At 34.8% G+C, this 17,074-nt stretch overlaps 2 protein-coding genes and 1 long non-coding RNA gene across 3 annotated transcripts; 2 read left to right on the plus strand and 1 right to left on the minus strand.

The window, feature by feature from the left end:
* The first annotated feature begins 2,101 nt into the window (after positions 1-2,101).
* LOC111418492 (uncharacterized) lies at positions 2,102-4,894 on the plus strand. The gene is made up of 4 exons (XM_071200629.1): positions 2,102-3,144; positions 3,194-3,355; positions 3,408-3,880; positions 4,264-4,894. The coding sequence occupies exons 1-4, from the start codon at positions 2,490-2,492 to the stop codon at positions 4,888-4,890; spliced, it is 1,917 nt and encodes a 638-aa protein (XP_071056730.1). The 5' UTR covers positions 2,102-2,489; the 3' UTR covers positions 4,891-4,894.
* A 3,300-nt stretch (positions 4,895-8,194) lies between these two features.
* On the plus strand, positions 8,195-10,775 carry LOC139432210 (uncharacterized). The gene is made up of 3 exons (XR_011642077.1): positions 8,195-8,244; positions 8,300-8,597; positions 8,651-10,775. It is a non-coding gene; the product is annotated as an uncharacterized lncRNA (long non-coding RNA).
* Positions 10,776-15,494: 4,719 nt separating this feature from the next.
* LOC139431996 (uncharacterized) lies at positions 15,495-16,625 on the minus strand. Its single transcript, XM_071200324.1, has one exon. It carries the CDS (start codon positions 16,623-16,625, stop codon positions 15,495-15,497), a length of 1,131 nt encoding a protein of 376 aa, XP_071056425.1.
* Positions 16,626-17,074: the final 449 nt, after the last annotated feature.

Here is a 17,074-nt window from a genome sequence, read left to right on the forward strand (position 1 = left end):
AATTAGGTGGGTACTGCATTTTCGGTTTACTTGTTATGTCGGTAATATCATTTGCTAGTTGTTCTCTTGCAACTTGCAATTTGCAATCGTAGTTTGAGACGAGACGACTGTGGACTGAGACGAGTCACAAGTCGTCTGTTGCTGTGTCGAGTTCGTGTACACCAGTAGTGAAATTGTTAAATTGAATAAACGATCGCTGTAGTGATAGGTAAGATTTTTTTTTATTACAGATTTTATTAACGAGTAAATACTGAGAATTTTACGTTTATTGCTTGAATAACCGCAAAAAGACGTTTACGTTTGCAACGACCTATCCTGGTTCGGTCCTAGGAAAAGGGGTCTTGGTGCCCTGTTATGTGTTCGGGATGTTAACGGTCTCGGGCGCCACCTTATGTTTAGAGAGTTAAGGAACTCTTTCGCCTCCAGGTAACTTTTGGGGGTTACAGTCGGAGATCCAGGGATTCGGTATGGGAATGAAGAACACAAGAAAAATTCGGAATACAAATAACTATCAACTTTATTAAAAATAAACAAATAAACAAATAGGAGGGCAGTTTATTGCTTTGTGACCACGGTCGGAGAATGGGGACGGTGGGAATAAATTGACAAGACTTTGACTTTATAATAATTGAATTTAAATTAAACAAATAAAAAAAATGAGGTGGAGGTATGGGATACACCTGGAAACCTTCCTAAGGTGCAAAGGAACGGAATACTCGAAGAACCTTCCAAGAGTATTAAGGTTGGGACAAAATGTACAACAATCAATGAAAATTAACAGCAAAATAAAATCAAAGTCTATCAAAATAAATTGGACTTACGGTAAACTGAAATACGGATATTTCGGAAATTAACTGTTGACGAAGACTGTTGTAGTACTTGTTGAGGACGGTCGTAGTACCGATGAAGAACTGTTGTAGATCTGATGAAGAACTGTTAGAAGTCAGAATTTTGGCCGGCTATTTATACCATTTTGGGGCGAAAACTGGATTTTTCCGCGTGGGGGATCGTATCAGTACAAGTTATCAACGACTAATTTACAATGCGCGGCGCTAATTAACAAAAATAGCAAAATTCTGACGGCGCTATCGGATGCGGGACATAAAATTACATAATTATAGTTTTTGAACGGGTAAAATCGGTTAAAGAACAGCGGAGTAATTAACAATTAATCAACAATAATTAACGGAAAAAAATTATAATACAAATCAAAAGATACCCTTACTTATACAGAAAATCACAAAAATATTTTTAACAAAATCGGCCACTGTTTACGGCACTTATATTCACAGATGTTTTCCCGACCACGTGTTTCACGTCAACACCAATTAATCGGTATTAATTTACGCGCACCTTAACACAAAACAATTCCAGCAGTTGGGTGATGTTCGGGGCAATCCTACATGGACAATATTTTCAACGGATGACCATCAGGAATGGAGTAATTTAATTAATTATGATGCGGGATGATTTTCGGTGAATTATTGTATTAATAATAAGCGGATCATCTTTAGAATCGTTCAACGGTTATTTCATGATATTTGTAAATATTTGAAATCGGTTTGGTCGGTCTACGATTTCTAATTCCGCATCATAAAAAATAGTCGCTATACGGTAGCTCGACGGTAGCTCGCTGGCTGCTGAAACTTCCTCGGGACGGTCGGCTGGACTGATAGAAACATGTGGCTTGTCATATCTTGTTTGGAAATTAGTTAGTTTCGGCATTATTTAATTATTTGATAATAATTTTTCGGAAAGCACATGTTTTCGTGATTCAGCAATTTTATTAATCACATTCATTTATTGATGATTCGGTCAGGGAACGTTGTTGGAATTTAAGATAACGGTTTCGAAATGGAAAATGGAGAAAATCAAAGTCTAATTAAGAAAATTATCAAAATTAATAAAATGTGAATTGGGTTGCATAAACGGGCGGTGATAAGGAGATAAGATATCTTTTTCGGAATTTCTATAAATCGGGTGGAAACTGTAACGTATCGAGGTAGTGTGGGAAGTATACTCGGATATATTTAATTGTCGGTAATTTTTCGGAATATTCGGTTTTTGAAAAATAAAAATAATGTAACTTCGTTACACGTTATCTGCACACGTTTATGTTAGAAATAATTGATTATTTTTTAAATTTTTTCGAACCAAAATAAAATAAAATGTTGTATGTACCACGGGCATAAACGTCTTTTAAGGCCCCTAGATTATGCCCTTGATGCATAAACAAGTATTAAATAAGGTCAAAATAAATTTTTGCAATGGTTTTTTGCAATTTTTAATTCAAACAATGAGTTTAATATTCTACTTCTAAACGTTTTTCGATATTGATTTTTGATCATCCTGAGTGATGAATTGGACACAAAAATTTAACAGTTTTTACATTCCAGTATATTACTCTTTAAAAAAATGGAAGAACCATTAAAACCAAGTTGTTCACATGAAAAATTAATAATGCGATTGATACATCCACGCAATCCATCATGAATGCACATTTACAACAGCGACTAAAAAATAGTCCATTACTGGATGGTACTTTTTTTAAAGTAGCAGGTGAAATTCGAAATTTTAAAAACTTTGAAGTTACCTGCGTTACCTGTCAACCAAAAATAAAGATTCTAAAAGCAAATTTAGATGCTACATCTAATTTATTAAAACACCTGAAGCAATCACATCGGAATAAATTTGACACTTACATTAAACACAAATCCGAAAAAAAAAAATCCGTTAAGCGCAAAGCTAAAAGTCCTCTATGGAAGAAACAAACATGTGAAAAATTACAGCAACCCACTTTCACTTTCACCCACGTTCAACAAGCTGAGTTTAACAGAAGATTAACACGGTTTATAATTAATACAATATCACCGTTATCAATAATTGAAAATGATAGTTTTAAAGCAATCTTTGAGGGGTTTAACGTAGATATACCTAGTCGGCGAACTATATGTAGAGATATGGAATTATTATATGAGTCTACTATCACTCATATTCAAGCAGAAATGTCAAAACAGAATTATTTCTGTACTACTGCCGACATTTGGTCTTGCAAAAATAGAAGCTTTTTGGGTGTAACAGTACACTGGATTGATGACAACTTAGAACGTCGATCAGCTGCTCTTTCGTGTAGCAGATTTAAAGGTTTGTGTATCGATAGTGCTCTCTAGTTGTATAATTCCTATTTTTTTAGGTGTCCACTCATTTAACCGGATTGCTGAAGCATTAGATGAAATTAATATTAAGTTTTACTTAAATTATAAGAATATTGTCAGCACAATTACTGACAATGGAAGTAATTTTGTCAAGGCGTTTAAGGAATTTAACTATGTAACTCCGGAACTTGATGATATGGGTATGTTGGTTAATTCCTGTTTTATGCAGTAGAATACAGAATGACATTTTAGATGATGGTGCTGAAGATGATGAAGTTCTCCAGTTCGAATATATATCCGAAGGCGATAGGAATGATCAGGATAATATTAATATAATTCTTCCTCGTCATCTTCGATGTGCTAGTCACACCTTAAACCTCATAGCAACTACCGACATGAAAAATATTTTACAGAAAAACACTATATTACGCAGCAGAAATATTCACGCCATTAATGAATGTTCTTTGTTGTGGAATAAGGCTAACAGGCCAAAATCAGCTGAAGTTATAAAAGGGGTGTTGGGACATGCGCTTTCAACACCTGGAGCTACACGATGGAATTTTTTGTATGACTCTATAACACAAATTTTGAAAGAAAAAGAAAAATTGCCGGTTTTGTTCAAAGAATTGGATTTAAATTCTAGTTTTAAGGATGCAGAATTAGCGTACTTAGAGCAATACGTCAACATCATGAAGCCATTAGCGCAAACAATAGATTTATTGCAGGTGTGTAATTTAACTTTAAAGGCATACCTTTAAAGTATGCCTTTACGATTTTGCCTTACAAGCGCTTACCTGACCGCATGAGCGCTTGGTCTACCCTCTCTTTTGTCATATGCTAATATATCTTTTGCCGATAGTACATTTCGGCGTTATAAGCAGATAGCAGATAAGCAGTATACATGAATTTTATGAATGATAAGTTTATGAAATTGTAATGTTTTTCATTTTTATATTAAAAATTTCATCGAAAGTGAATAAAAATATAATATGGCATGTGAATTATAGATTTAAATACGTTAAAGATTATAATTCACCCAAAGAAACGTTCTGATAACTTTTTAGTTATTCAGTAAATTTATTTTTGTTATTCAGTTATGATGTTTTAGGGGGAAGAGTGCTGTTTCTATGGATTTTTATTGCCTTCTATTTTATCGTTACACCGAAAATGGACTAAAATGATTGACTCTTCACTGGATCAGGTTGGATTGATATTAAGGGGATGCATAGATGCCCTCAATAACCGTTATGGACTGCTTTTAAACCTAGAATGTGATACTGCCACTATTGCGGCTGTATCACATCCTAGGTTTAAATTGCGATGGCTGTGTGGGATTGAAGATAAAAAGGTGGAAGAAGAAAGCAATAAAATAAAAACCAAGATTTTAAATTTAATAAATGAAGAAAATTTTGAAATAATGGACTCTTCTCCAACAGGCAGTGAAGAGGATGATTTTTTTGAATTCGAAAAACGAGGAACAAATAAAGATGTGGGACATAACGAAATCCAATTATTGAACTATCTGCAAGATAAAAGATGTGATATTAAGATGCTGAATGATTATCCAGTGATGAAGAAAATATTTTTAAAATATAATACTCCATTACCATCTTCTACGGCAGTGGGGCGTTTGTTTTCATTTGCCACGATGATTAATACGCCGCGACGACACGGACTATCAGATAATAATTTTGAAATGTTGACGTTATTAAAAGCTAATAAAGTGTACCACTAATAAATTACAATAATTGATTTTGACCCAATTTCAAACAACAGATTAATTTATTTTTTATTAATCATTTTATTATTTTTCAAATGAATTAGAGAGTATTTGAAAAAGTATTTTGAAAAGTATTTAAATACTTTACACGAGTACTTAGTATTTAAAATACTTTTTATCGAAAGTATTTGTACTTAATACTTTAAATATTTCTTAAATTTAGTACTTAGTATTTTGTATTTAAAATACTTGTGGGAAGTATTTTGCCCAGCTCTGCCCCCAGGGTAAATACAAATGTAGTCTTAAAATTCCCACTCTGTTATTTACACTTAAATTTATACGTTTTAATGCTATGTCGCGTAAAGACACTGGTTGGAATTTATATGAACTCATTTTTACTAATATTAAAAAATTACTATCATACATCCTTACTTATATATGTCCGTTCCACACCACATCCGTTATCCCTTGCAAATGAAATGTTTAAATACATAAAATTCTGAAATTAATTAATCAGTTACATATTTAAGTTCTAAAAGGAAACATGTATAAAATGATGTCTCAGGAGGAATTTAGATGCGCATTGAAGGTGTTTTTAAACGATATTATTATACATGCTAAAAACTCCGAAATCGAGTTGAAACTATTAAATTTAGAAGACCTGGACACTGAATTATTTGAAAATGTTGAGGTCATTATGTATTGTGATTACTTATCGATAAACTGGAAAATCTATCGGAATGGAAATACGTTCTATGCTGGAAATAGTGATGTATTTGAATTTCATAATAAATTTAAAAGTTTTTTAAAAGAAAAAGGACACTTTATTGAAAATGAAACCGCTAAATTAATCATTATGGATAATGCTTTATCTCTCAATAATAATATCGAACATGTGGAATTTTGCTACTTTGATTATGCTGTTTGAAGTTTATATCATAAAAATAATGTGATTTTTGCTGTATTTATAAGATATTAAATAGATTTATTATACATGTTATATTTAAATTTCCCATTTTTGATTTCGCATACATCCTGTTTTTGTAAAAGACATAGTTATCTCCATGGTTTACCGCGACTTCCCGGAAATCCCCCCTATTTCTTCTTTCATGTAAACATCCTGTTTTTCATGAAAGATATAATTATCTTTATGGTCTACCGCAACTTCCCGGAAACCCCCTCTATTTCTTCTTTCGTGTCAACATCCTGTTGTTCATAAAAGAGATAGTCATCTTTATGGTCTACCACAACTTCCCGGAAATCCCCCCCTATTTCTTCTTTCATGCAAACATCCTGTTTTTCATAAAAGACATAATTATCTTTATAGTCTACCACAACTTCCCGGAAATTTATATCTAAACATCCTGTTTTTATAAAAGGACAGTCATCTTTATGGTCTACCGCAACTTCCCGGAAATCCCCCCTATTTCTTCTCTCATGTAAACATCCTGTTTTTCATAACAGACATAATTATCTTTATGGTCTACCGCAACTTCCCGGAAACCCACCCTATTTCTTCTTTCGCGTCAACATCCTGTTGTTCATAAAAGAGATAGTTATCTTTATGGTCTACCACAACTTCCCGGAAATCCCCCCTATTTTTTCTTCTCAACCAATGAAAGTTCTGTAAACATCCTGTTTTTTTATTTCTAGATAATTCGAAATGATGTGAAATTTAAGTACATATAACCATAAGACGGCTTTTAATTATGAGTATTCTAGTTAAAGTCAAAACTGCTATACCAAGTATGTCACTATCGCATTTAAATACGTTGGGGCTCTGTGAATCTGGAAAATTCCTCATCCTATAAAACAAGCAAAACGTGTGACAACGTTGAAATGGCCATCGGTTGTTCTCGAATTAGAGGATGATTTTTCGATGTTTTTACCGAAACGAATGGCTGAGGAGATGACTGATGAAGACATCCAGTCGCTAAGTTCAATGTGCATCATCTATGAAGGGGAGAAAGAAGTTGGGCAAGTCAACAATGCGCACCTTGTATCGTTTTGTGAAAAATCTCCTCAACCAAATTAAGTGTTCAAACACTTCGATTCGCTAAGTTCAATAATGTGCATCATCATCTATGAAGGGGAGAGAAATAACTTGGACAAGTCGACAATGCGCACCTAGCATGCAGTATCGTTTTGTGAAAAATCTCCTCAACCAAATTAAGTTAACATAATGAATGTATGTACTATTTTTTTAGCAATAAAATTACATTTATACGTTAATATTCTTTTTTTATTTCAAACATATTAAATTTACATTATTTTTATTTCAATCCCATAATCTCATGCTATGTTGCTCTACTACTACACCATCCTCAATTCTGATATGTTCCTAGATATGTTTCACAATTAACACAATAATGATCAATGTTCATACACGTGTCCATTAAATATGGTATCCATATAAGGCCAGCATCTATTATTTAAATATTTATTAAATTTCAGAATCTCTTTTTACTATAATTTGTTTACCCAAACAAACATAATATTAAACTGAACGTGTGAGTTCTTGTCGTCGTTTCAGATTTAATCCTAGTTTTACCTTCTTGCCCACAATGTGAGCATATCACAATGTGTTCCGTAAGCTATGTGTGACATATCTGCTCACTTGCTATTCACTTAATTCATTTAATAGTGGAATGGGGGATATATGACAGCCCCCGATCCTCGTATCCACCTCTACAACGAGGAGTAATATTTAATAAGATGGAGGAGGATGATCGTAAGTCCTTATTTTTCTTTTGCTTTACAATATTTTTTTTTTCTTAGCGGAATGTGGGGGATATGAAAGCCCCCTAATTCCCTTCTTCTCTTCCCCTAATATGATTCCCATCACCGATCAATATCAGTGATGATGATGAGTCGTCCCGTCCTCCTTCCCGTCTCCGGTAGGATTACACACCCCCGATGTCGCGATTCGCCGAGGCCCCCCACCGGAGCGGTAGATATAACTAATTTACTCAAAGATATTATTATAGAAATAAAAAAAAAAAATAGAACGTTAAATTTTTTGTTTTTATACTTTTAAATACGTTAATTAATTTCATTGAATGAAGATGTTTATATCAAAGAAAAACAACTCAAATTATGGCGAAAAACTCATAAATCAAAAGATTGTAAAGGTAATAAGTCACTCAACACGAAAAAACAAACAACAACAACCACCATGAAAAAAACAACTTTTCCGGAGATAATTAAAATGATTCATGAAATCATCTCTCGGTATAAATTGAGTGTCTTATGTTTTTACAGTTTATTTTTATTATTTCACACATCATGGCCATGACTAATGCTAACAACGAGTATGCCACAATCCCCTGAGATCTAATTCCGGGGATTTGTGAGTTGCGTCACCCAAATGTAAGTTATACCTATACTAGAATTAATTTTTCCACATGTAATATTAATTTTTTAGACTATTATGATTGTGACAACGAATGGTTGTTTTGAGGACTTGCTCGTCCAGGGGGGCGCATAATTTATAGTTATGTGACCCCACAGACTATTTGATTATTGCTGGGGGCGATGTCATACCCTCACATTTTTTTATACTGCCTAAGTATTTTTTCTTGTTACTTTAATGTTTTATTAATTTTTTTTTATATTTGGTTGGTTTTTATACTTTTATTTCATTTTATTTATAGTCGGAGGAGTAATGTTGCCGCCACCACCACCGCTTATCCCATTAGACATGGTTGACTTAACCGCTGAAGGTGATGATGACTCAGTTAGTTTTTTACTTTTTAATTAATTTTATTTTTTACAGAGGAAGTGATCGATCTTACAGCGGGCAGCGTAAACGCTGTTAATTCTGTGGTAATTGACATTATCACAGAAAACAATTCAGTGGTAATTGGTACATTTTTATTAATTCTTCTCATAATCAGTTGGTTTTTATACGTTTATTTCATTTTATGTTTTTTATAGTCGGAGGAGTGATGATGATATCACCATCACCATCACCACTCAATCCGCTAGTGATTGAAGTAAATTTCAAAAATATATGAACATAAAAAAATTTAAATCGTATAAAATTTAACTCAATTCTCATTAAAAAATAAAATCTTGAAGCCGTTAAATGAGGTTAATGCGGTTATATAAAGATTACGAATTTTAACTTTACGTTTAAATGCGATAGTTTTAAATTAATCACTTTAGTATTATTTAACTTGTTCTTCATTAACATATACTACTACTTCAATGGCTTTATTCAACGAACCTTCATTGAAAGAGTTAGCTCAAACGAAAATTAATTTAAACTTATCGAAACGTGTAAATGTGCTAACACTTAGAGAATACTATCCGTGGAAGTTAGTGTTAGAGTTATAGAACACCTGGTCCGAGGACAATTGGAATGAGCTGGGGACGCATAAAAAATGTTCCGATGATGTAGACGTGAGGTGTATTACGATGGATGTGTTTAATAATAACCTCAATCATAAGTAACAATGCGCGATCTTTAGAAATGTTGAAATTTGCAGGTAAATTAGAAATTAATATATAGTCTATAAAACTAATTGAAATTTTAATAATACTTTACCGATGAAATTTTCAATCGAAAAAATGTGAACGAAGTAGTATACGAATCGGCATCATACATTCAAACTAAACGAGGACGTCTATGCTGGGGATGTTGTGATATGTTCGAGTCGGAAATTCGATCGGACTATTTTAAAGATAAAGAAGGATTTCAGGGAAATTCAAAGAGCTTTATATGGTGGGATGATGATGATATCAATAAGAACCAGTTCATAGATTTAGTGGAAACAGAGTATATGTGGTGTGCTTTTTGTCTGGTACGTCCACATTTTAAAATAAATTTAAGAGAAACAACAATTTCCGAAGTAACTGATAAATTTTTAATGGAGGAAGTAGATCGTTATTGATCCATCTCAAATAAGGACATTAGAATAGTATATAAAAGTATCATTAAGAACGTGTTTTACTAGAAATAGCCTATTTTTAAATTAAATTTAAGAGAATCATGTTTCGAACTAATCCATAGATTTTTATACGCAGAATAGAAAATAAGAAGTTAGTTTATTATAATTTAGGTATACTATTTTTAAAATAAGCCCGTAATTTAAATTTAAGAGAAGTTAGTTTATTATAATTTACGTATACAATGGATGTATTTAATTATAAACTGAATCATACGTTGCAATGCGCCATATTTAGGAATGTATAAATTTTCAGGTAAATTAGAAATTAAAATATAGTAAAAATATAGTATATAAAGTTAAATGAAATTTTAATAATACTTTAGGGATGAAATTTTCTACCAAATGTATGGGGATGATGAAAATGGAGTACTATGTGCGTGGATGACATACATTGAAACTGAACACGGACGTGTATGTGGGAAATGTTTCCAGGATTACGATTGGCTTCTTATAATAGAACTGGATAAAATTATTGATAAGTACAAGTTCGTAGATTTAGTGGAAAATGAAGTTATGTGGTGTGCGTTCTGTTTGAAACGTCCTAAATTGGATGACGGAAAGGGACCGATAAAATTGCATCGAAAGCCTCCACCGACTCCACAGAGAAAAGTTAAGGGTGAAATTAAAGAGATAAAGTTTAGTAGTAGATAGTAAATGCCGGTTCTGGACCGGAAATCAATCCCCCATCCCCCTAATCCCCCATGACGTCACTTCCGGTGTCATCCCACTTCCGGTGTCATCCCACTTCCGGTATCTTGTCACTTCCGGTATCTTGTCACTTCCGGTGTCATCTTCAACCCCATGCTAGTGCCCTTTTGGCCCTTCAACCCCCAACCCCCTTCAACCCCATGTGAGTGCCCTATTGGCCCCTTCAACCCCATGTTAGTGCCCTATTGGCCCCCTTCAACCCCCATCCCCCTTCAACCCCATGTTAGTGCCCTATTGGCCCCCTTCAACCCCCACCCGCCTTCAACCCCCACCCGCCTTCAACCCCATGTTAGTGCCCTATTGGCCCCCTTCAACCCCCATCCCCCTTCAACCCCATGTGAGTGCCCTATTGGCCCCTTCAACCCCATGTGAGTGCCCTAATGGGCCCTCCAACCCCCATCCCCCTTCAACCCTATGTTAGTAGAGATGACGATGACGGCGCTCATACGTTTATCAGCGCGGAGGCTAATCCCCCGCGGAGCGATGACGACGACGGCGATGACGTCGACGATCGTATGCTTATCAGCGGAAGCTAATCCCCCGCGGAGCGATGACTGAATTGAAATAATACTCACCTTAAAATAGGTTATTTATTATTATTATTGATTGATTGATTGACTGATTGATGGTAGGAGGAGGAGGAGGAAGAGAAAATCACAAAAAATTAAAGTTAATACATATATTAAAAATTTAAATTTAAATTAAACATGCCCAAAATGATAAACATATGCAGACAGCGCTTGTGATAACATCGATCAAAGTGCAGAGAATTTCGGCGACAAAAGATAGTAAACTATTTAAACATTTACCCATTGTGTAGCACTTTAATTACAAAACTTTAAATCTCAATCGTTCGGTAGCGGGTGTATATCCTTCATAGATTAATCCAATCCTAATCGAATCGAGTCGCTCTTGTCCGTGGATGATATCTTTCCAAATGTTCTCAGCGTAAAGGGGCGGTATATATACCCTAACGTGCTCCAATTCTGCCAGAAGGTCTTGATACGATTCCGGATCTTGCGTGAAACGTATCACCCGATACACCCTATTCTTCTCTAACGACGAAATGGGAACTTTAGGTTTGTCCGCGTTTATACCTAAGGCATTTAAACCTTGTATCGCAAAAATCAAATCGCGTTGAGACATATCGTAACTCTAAACGTCGACTGAAATTTAAAACGGTGGCGATATATAATATATATTTGGGAGGAGAGAAAAATTACATAAGCGCCATCTATACTACAATAGGTTGCACATAAATTTCAGATAACGCTCAATAGGAGACGGCGTCAACGATCGTATGCTTATCAGCGGAAGTTAATCCCCCGCGGAGCGATGACTGAATTGAAATAATACTCACCTTAAAATAGGTTATTTATTATTATTATTATTATTGATTGATTGAGGGTAGGAGGAGGAAGAGAAAATCACAAAAAATTACAGTTAATAGATATATTAAAAATTTAAATTTCAATTAAACATAATTAACGAATAAGATTAGTCAGTACCGTTCACGACATCGGTCGCTAAATTGTAATAGAAACCGTCTTGGTTACGTTCGCGAAGAGGGGCCCGTGCTGCCCCATGATATCGTCTGCTGACGGGTGTGGACACTTCCGGAACTGTATGGGCCACCGCCAAATTTTCAGCGACGTCCGCTACCGGAGAAGGAATCGTAAAAATTTTCTGATCGAATCGGATTAAATTCGCAGGATTCTGTTTCCCAAAATCCCTCTTTCCGAGATATACTAAAGACATCCTATCGAGGGACCGTAACTCTTCATCAGTTATAGCTTCGGCAATTCTCAACGGTAAATATACCGTAAAACCATCTTCCAACTCAACAATAACGGAGGGCCATTTGTTCGATGCGATTCTTTTAGCTCTCACAATCGGGTAAGGATGATCGATTTGTAGCGAAGAAAGCGAACGTTTCAATGGGAAAACGTATGAACCCAAAAGATTTAGACGAGACATCTTATCAGTATGAACGGCTACCTCGGACTACATTGAAATTACGGTAGGGATAGTAATTACCCTAAGCCAAAAAAGATGCGCGCGCATCAGTGAATCCACCAATTAGAAAATATAAAAACCGCAAAATACCCTTGAACTAAGGGAGTAGCTCCCTCATTATTGCATCATCCCTATCGCTGTCGTTAATCAAATTAGATTGATGTAAATTAAAAAAAAGATTTAATTTAAAATAAATAAAATAATTTAACGAAATTATCACCAGAATAAAAATCTCGCAACCGTTAAATGGGGTTAATGCGGTTAGATAATGATTACGAATTCTCGACTTTTCGCTTAAATACAATAATTTTAAATTAAGGAGTTTAGTATCATTTAACTTGTTTTACGTTAACATATACTACAATGGCTTTGATCAACGCACCTTCGCTGATCGATTTGGCTCAAGCGAAAATCAATGTAAACATATCGAATCGTCTACATATACTATCACTCCGAGAATACTTGCCGTGGAAAGTAGTGTTAGACTTATGGAACACGTGGTTCCAGGATAATTGGTTCGAGCTTGGAACGCATAAAAAATGTTCCGATGATGTGGACGTTAGGTGCATTACAATGGATGTGTTTAATTATGAACTGAATCATAAGTTACAATGCGCCATCTTTAGAAATGCTGAAATTTTCAGGTAAATTAGAAATTAAAATATACTCTTTAAAGATAATAATTGAGATGTTAATAATAATAATAATACTTTAGTGATGAAATTTTCAATCAAATAAATGGGGATGGAGTAGTATACAAGAGGGTATTTTTCTGTCAAACTAAACACGGACCTGTTTGCAGCCATTGTTGGGATATGTTCGAAATCAAGCTTAATTTTGGTGGTTTACAATATAAAGAAGGATTTCAACCCAAACGACAATTCAGCGGAATTCGGAGGTATCGATTTGAAAATACAATTGATCCCATTTTTCGGGGGCGTGAAATTATAAATAAGAGTGAATTCATTGAGCTAGTGGAAAGCGAGAAAATGTGGTGTGCTTTTTGTCTGGTACGTCCACATTTTAAATTAAGTTTAAGAGTAACAGTTTCCGAAGTTTTATACCAATTTTTAATGGTAGAAGTAGCTCGTTATAAGCATGTAAGTTAAATATAAAAGATAAGTTAGTTTATTATAATTTACGGTATATTATTTTTTAAAATAAGCTTGTAAGATAAATATAAAAGATAAGTTAGTTTATTATAAATAAGGTATACTTTTTTAAATAAATAATTTTTTATAATTTAAGAAATTATCGTTTGATATTTTTAAATAATCCAAACGCATTGAGGAATTAATATTAAATAACTCTTTAAAGATATATGTACGGGGGGATGGAAATTTGATAAAGAAAACAAATTAAATTCAGGTCGAGGCATTTTAATCTAAATAAATTAAAAAATAAAAGTTAATATAAATATAATAACAATTTAAAATGAATAAACTCACTTTCTAGCCTATATAATATGGAGACATACGTCCCCATATCTCTGTAAAAAATGCCCGACCCGAGGGGCGTGAAGCCCCTCGGACACTTGTATCGAGGCACTTGCCTCGACATGAATATCGATTTCTGCACCTTCTAAATTTAAAGATATAAATTAAAATAATGAAATTAAACCTCTGTATTGAGACTTACTTTTAAATGGGGAGGCAGAAGCCTCCCCGCCACCTCCTCCACAATGAATTTAACTGAAAAAATTTGAATTTTAAACTCAAAACTTAAACTTTAACAATTTAACAATTTAGAGCTCACCTCTTTGATTATACATTATTAACCAAAATGCGGTAAAACGGTATTGCATAAGACTTTATACCCTTTACAGAGTATACCCTTATCAAGTGTGTGGTTTCCTAAGGAAACGACTTGGACGCAACGTTCTTATGCTGCAAACCCTTATCAAATGTGGTTTCTTAAGGAAAAAAGAAACTCGAGTAAAATAGACGTTTAAAAAAGTAAATTTTATTTTAAAAAATAATTCACATCGATAGAAAAAAAATTTTTATGATATATCTTTATTTGATATCCAAGAATTATGGGATGAATCGAATCCTAACCATTTTACGTACAACTTATCCTTCTTCCTCTTCAACACCTTTTCAACGAGGTAAACGTTGGGTTGAGCGGTCTTTTGAAGTTCGAATTCGTAAAAAGCGCCTTTAATCGGCTGACCACGCACATCCTCCAATAAATACGAAACTGGATTTGTGATATTCACTTTAACGATTTTAAACAATTCGGCGGTCCAGTTGGGCAGATATCCTTTATCAAACACATGTTTATATTTACTGATACGAACAGCGTCTCCAACTCTAAACTTTCCTCTGCCGGCAATTTTAATATGATTGTACACTGTATCGAGAAGTTTATTCTCTACCGATTTCGAATTTATTTCAGACGGTTTCATTTTCGTAGTCGAATGTTTCGTACTGTTATATCGAGATGTTATATCCACCAATAGGTGCGCCCATTTATGATTTCCATATAGACTGAAGAACTTGTAGATTCTTTGTTTAACGGTTCGAATTACACGTTCAGCCATCGACGCTTTCATAACGCTATAAAAATGATTAATTTTAAAATCCGACATCAACCGTTTAAATTGACTGTTGTAGAACTCTTTGCCCTGATCGGTTTGTAGATTTCGAGGCGCGCGACCGACGTCTGTGAGAATTGAGCGTAGCGCTGCGGTGACGTCCGTAGAATTTTTACTTTTTAACGGACGCGTCCAAAGAAACTTGGAGAAACAGTCTATAACCACTAATATATATTTATATCCGGAATTCAATCTGGCAAACTCAATCATTTCAATTAGATCCGCCTGCCATAGATCATCGATCCCCTTCAGGATGGTTCTCCGTCTAGCGAAAATACGTCTAGCGGGGCGATGGAGCTCCTCCACAATGACACGTTTCGCATCTGACACCTTCTCCATTGTGACAATTAAGGTTTGAGACCAACCTTTTTCTCTAATATATCAAGTCGGGAAAATATAGCGGAATCCATGAGGTCAACTCGCGACTTTTGCGCACCGATCGACTGTCGTATATTCGATATGAGCGTATCAATCACCGATAGACGATTTCTAATGCGATTTAGATTCAAAGGTATATCGGTGTTTACCGTTTTAATTAGCGATGCGATCTGTCCGGTCTTAGATGGGTCTAATAAATTCGATACATCTTCGATATTCGATTTGTTAAGCTTTACTTGATTTAATAAATTAGTGAATTCCGTTTTAATTGCGTCCCCCAACTTTGTTAAACGATCGGAAAGTTGAGTTAAATCACCAGAGACGTCCGAGTAATTTCGATTAATAACATCGGTGAACTTTGCCGCCGTATCAGTTAATTCGTTGGATATTTCGGTAATTTTTACATCGCCAACATCAATTTTAGCATGCAGATTTTTAATATCGGATACCCAGTGCGATTTTAAATTTAAAATCTGATCCTCGATCGCTTCGATTGAAGGTTTTAAATTTCCGGAAACTTGCAGATCGATATATTTCTTGCTGGCATCGAATTCATCACGTAGGGTTTGAATCTCCGGCGTAACTTGTTCGGATTTAATTCGCAAATTTTCAACACCCGATTTTAAATTTAAAATCTGATCCTCGATCGCTTCGATTGAAGGCCTTAAATTTCCGGAAACTTGAAGATCAATATATTTCTTGCTAGCATCAATTTCATCACGTAGGGTTTCAATCACCGACGTAACTTTTCTGGATTTATCTCGCAAATCATCAACCTCCGATTTTAAAGAATAATGAAGATTCCTATTGGCTCGCATTGTCCTACTTATTGAATCGAACATACGTTTATACTCCGTATCGTTTGTCTTAAACATCTCATCTACATATGCTTTTATAACGCAATCGTTTTCTAACGATGGGCTTTGTACATTACTAAGTTTACGTCCCTGCATATCATAATCCCCAGATGAGGTTAACGGTAATCCAACCGCCCGCTGAGACGTTCCGGCTTCATCAATTATTCTACCCCATGAAGATGCGTGCAGCGTACGTCCGAATTTATCGATACTGATAATACCACCAACACCGCCTCCAAACATGTCTAGCGTAGTTATTTATTTGATAACGTTGATTTCTTTAAGCTCCTCCACAATATACGCAATCTCGTTTCTATGCGAATTGTTTCCGGCCGCATACGATGCATGCAACAATCGCAATCGATCTACCAATTCGTTAACATCATCCCAGTATTTATACTGAATCCGATTGGAATTAACCTCTAGACCCGATCCTGCAGCTGTTTCACCCGCGCTGCTAAATAGCGGTTTAATTATTTTAATATATTTTTCAGAACGATTACTCGCTATGGGACCGGTATAGTTCTGTTTATGAGCTCCCGTATACGTTAGAATCTCTTTATACTTGCGAAGATCCTCTTCCGTAAAATTTTTAGGTGCTTTCAATTGTATGAGCTCGTATAAACCCGAGCTGGTTGGAATATTTAATTTACCACCGTCTAGTGATATGTGAGCGTCGGTAAATTCAACAG

This window comes from Onthophagus taurus, chromosome 11 (genome assembly GCF_036711975.1).
Source record: "Onthophagus taurus isolate NC chromosome 11, IU_Otau_3.0, whole genome shotgun sequence".
Classification (NCBI taxonomy): domain Eukaryota; kingdom Metazoa; phylum Arthropoda; class Insecta; order Coleoptera; family Scarabaeidae; genus Onthophagus; species Onthophagus taurus.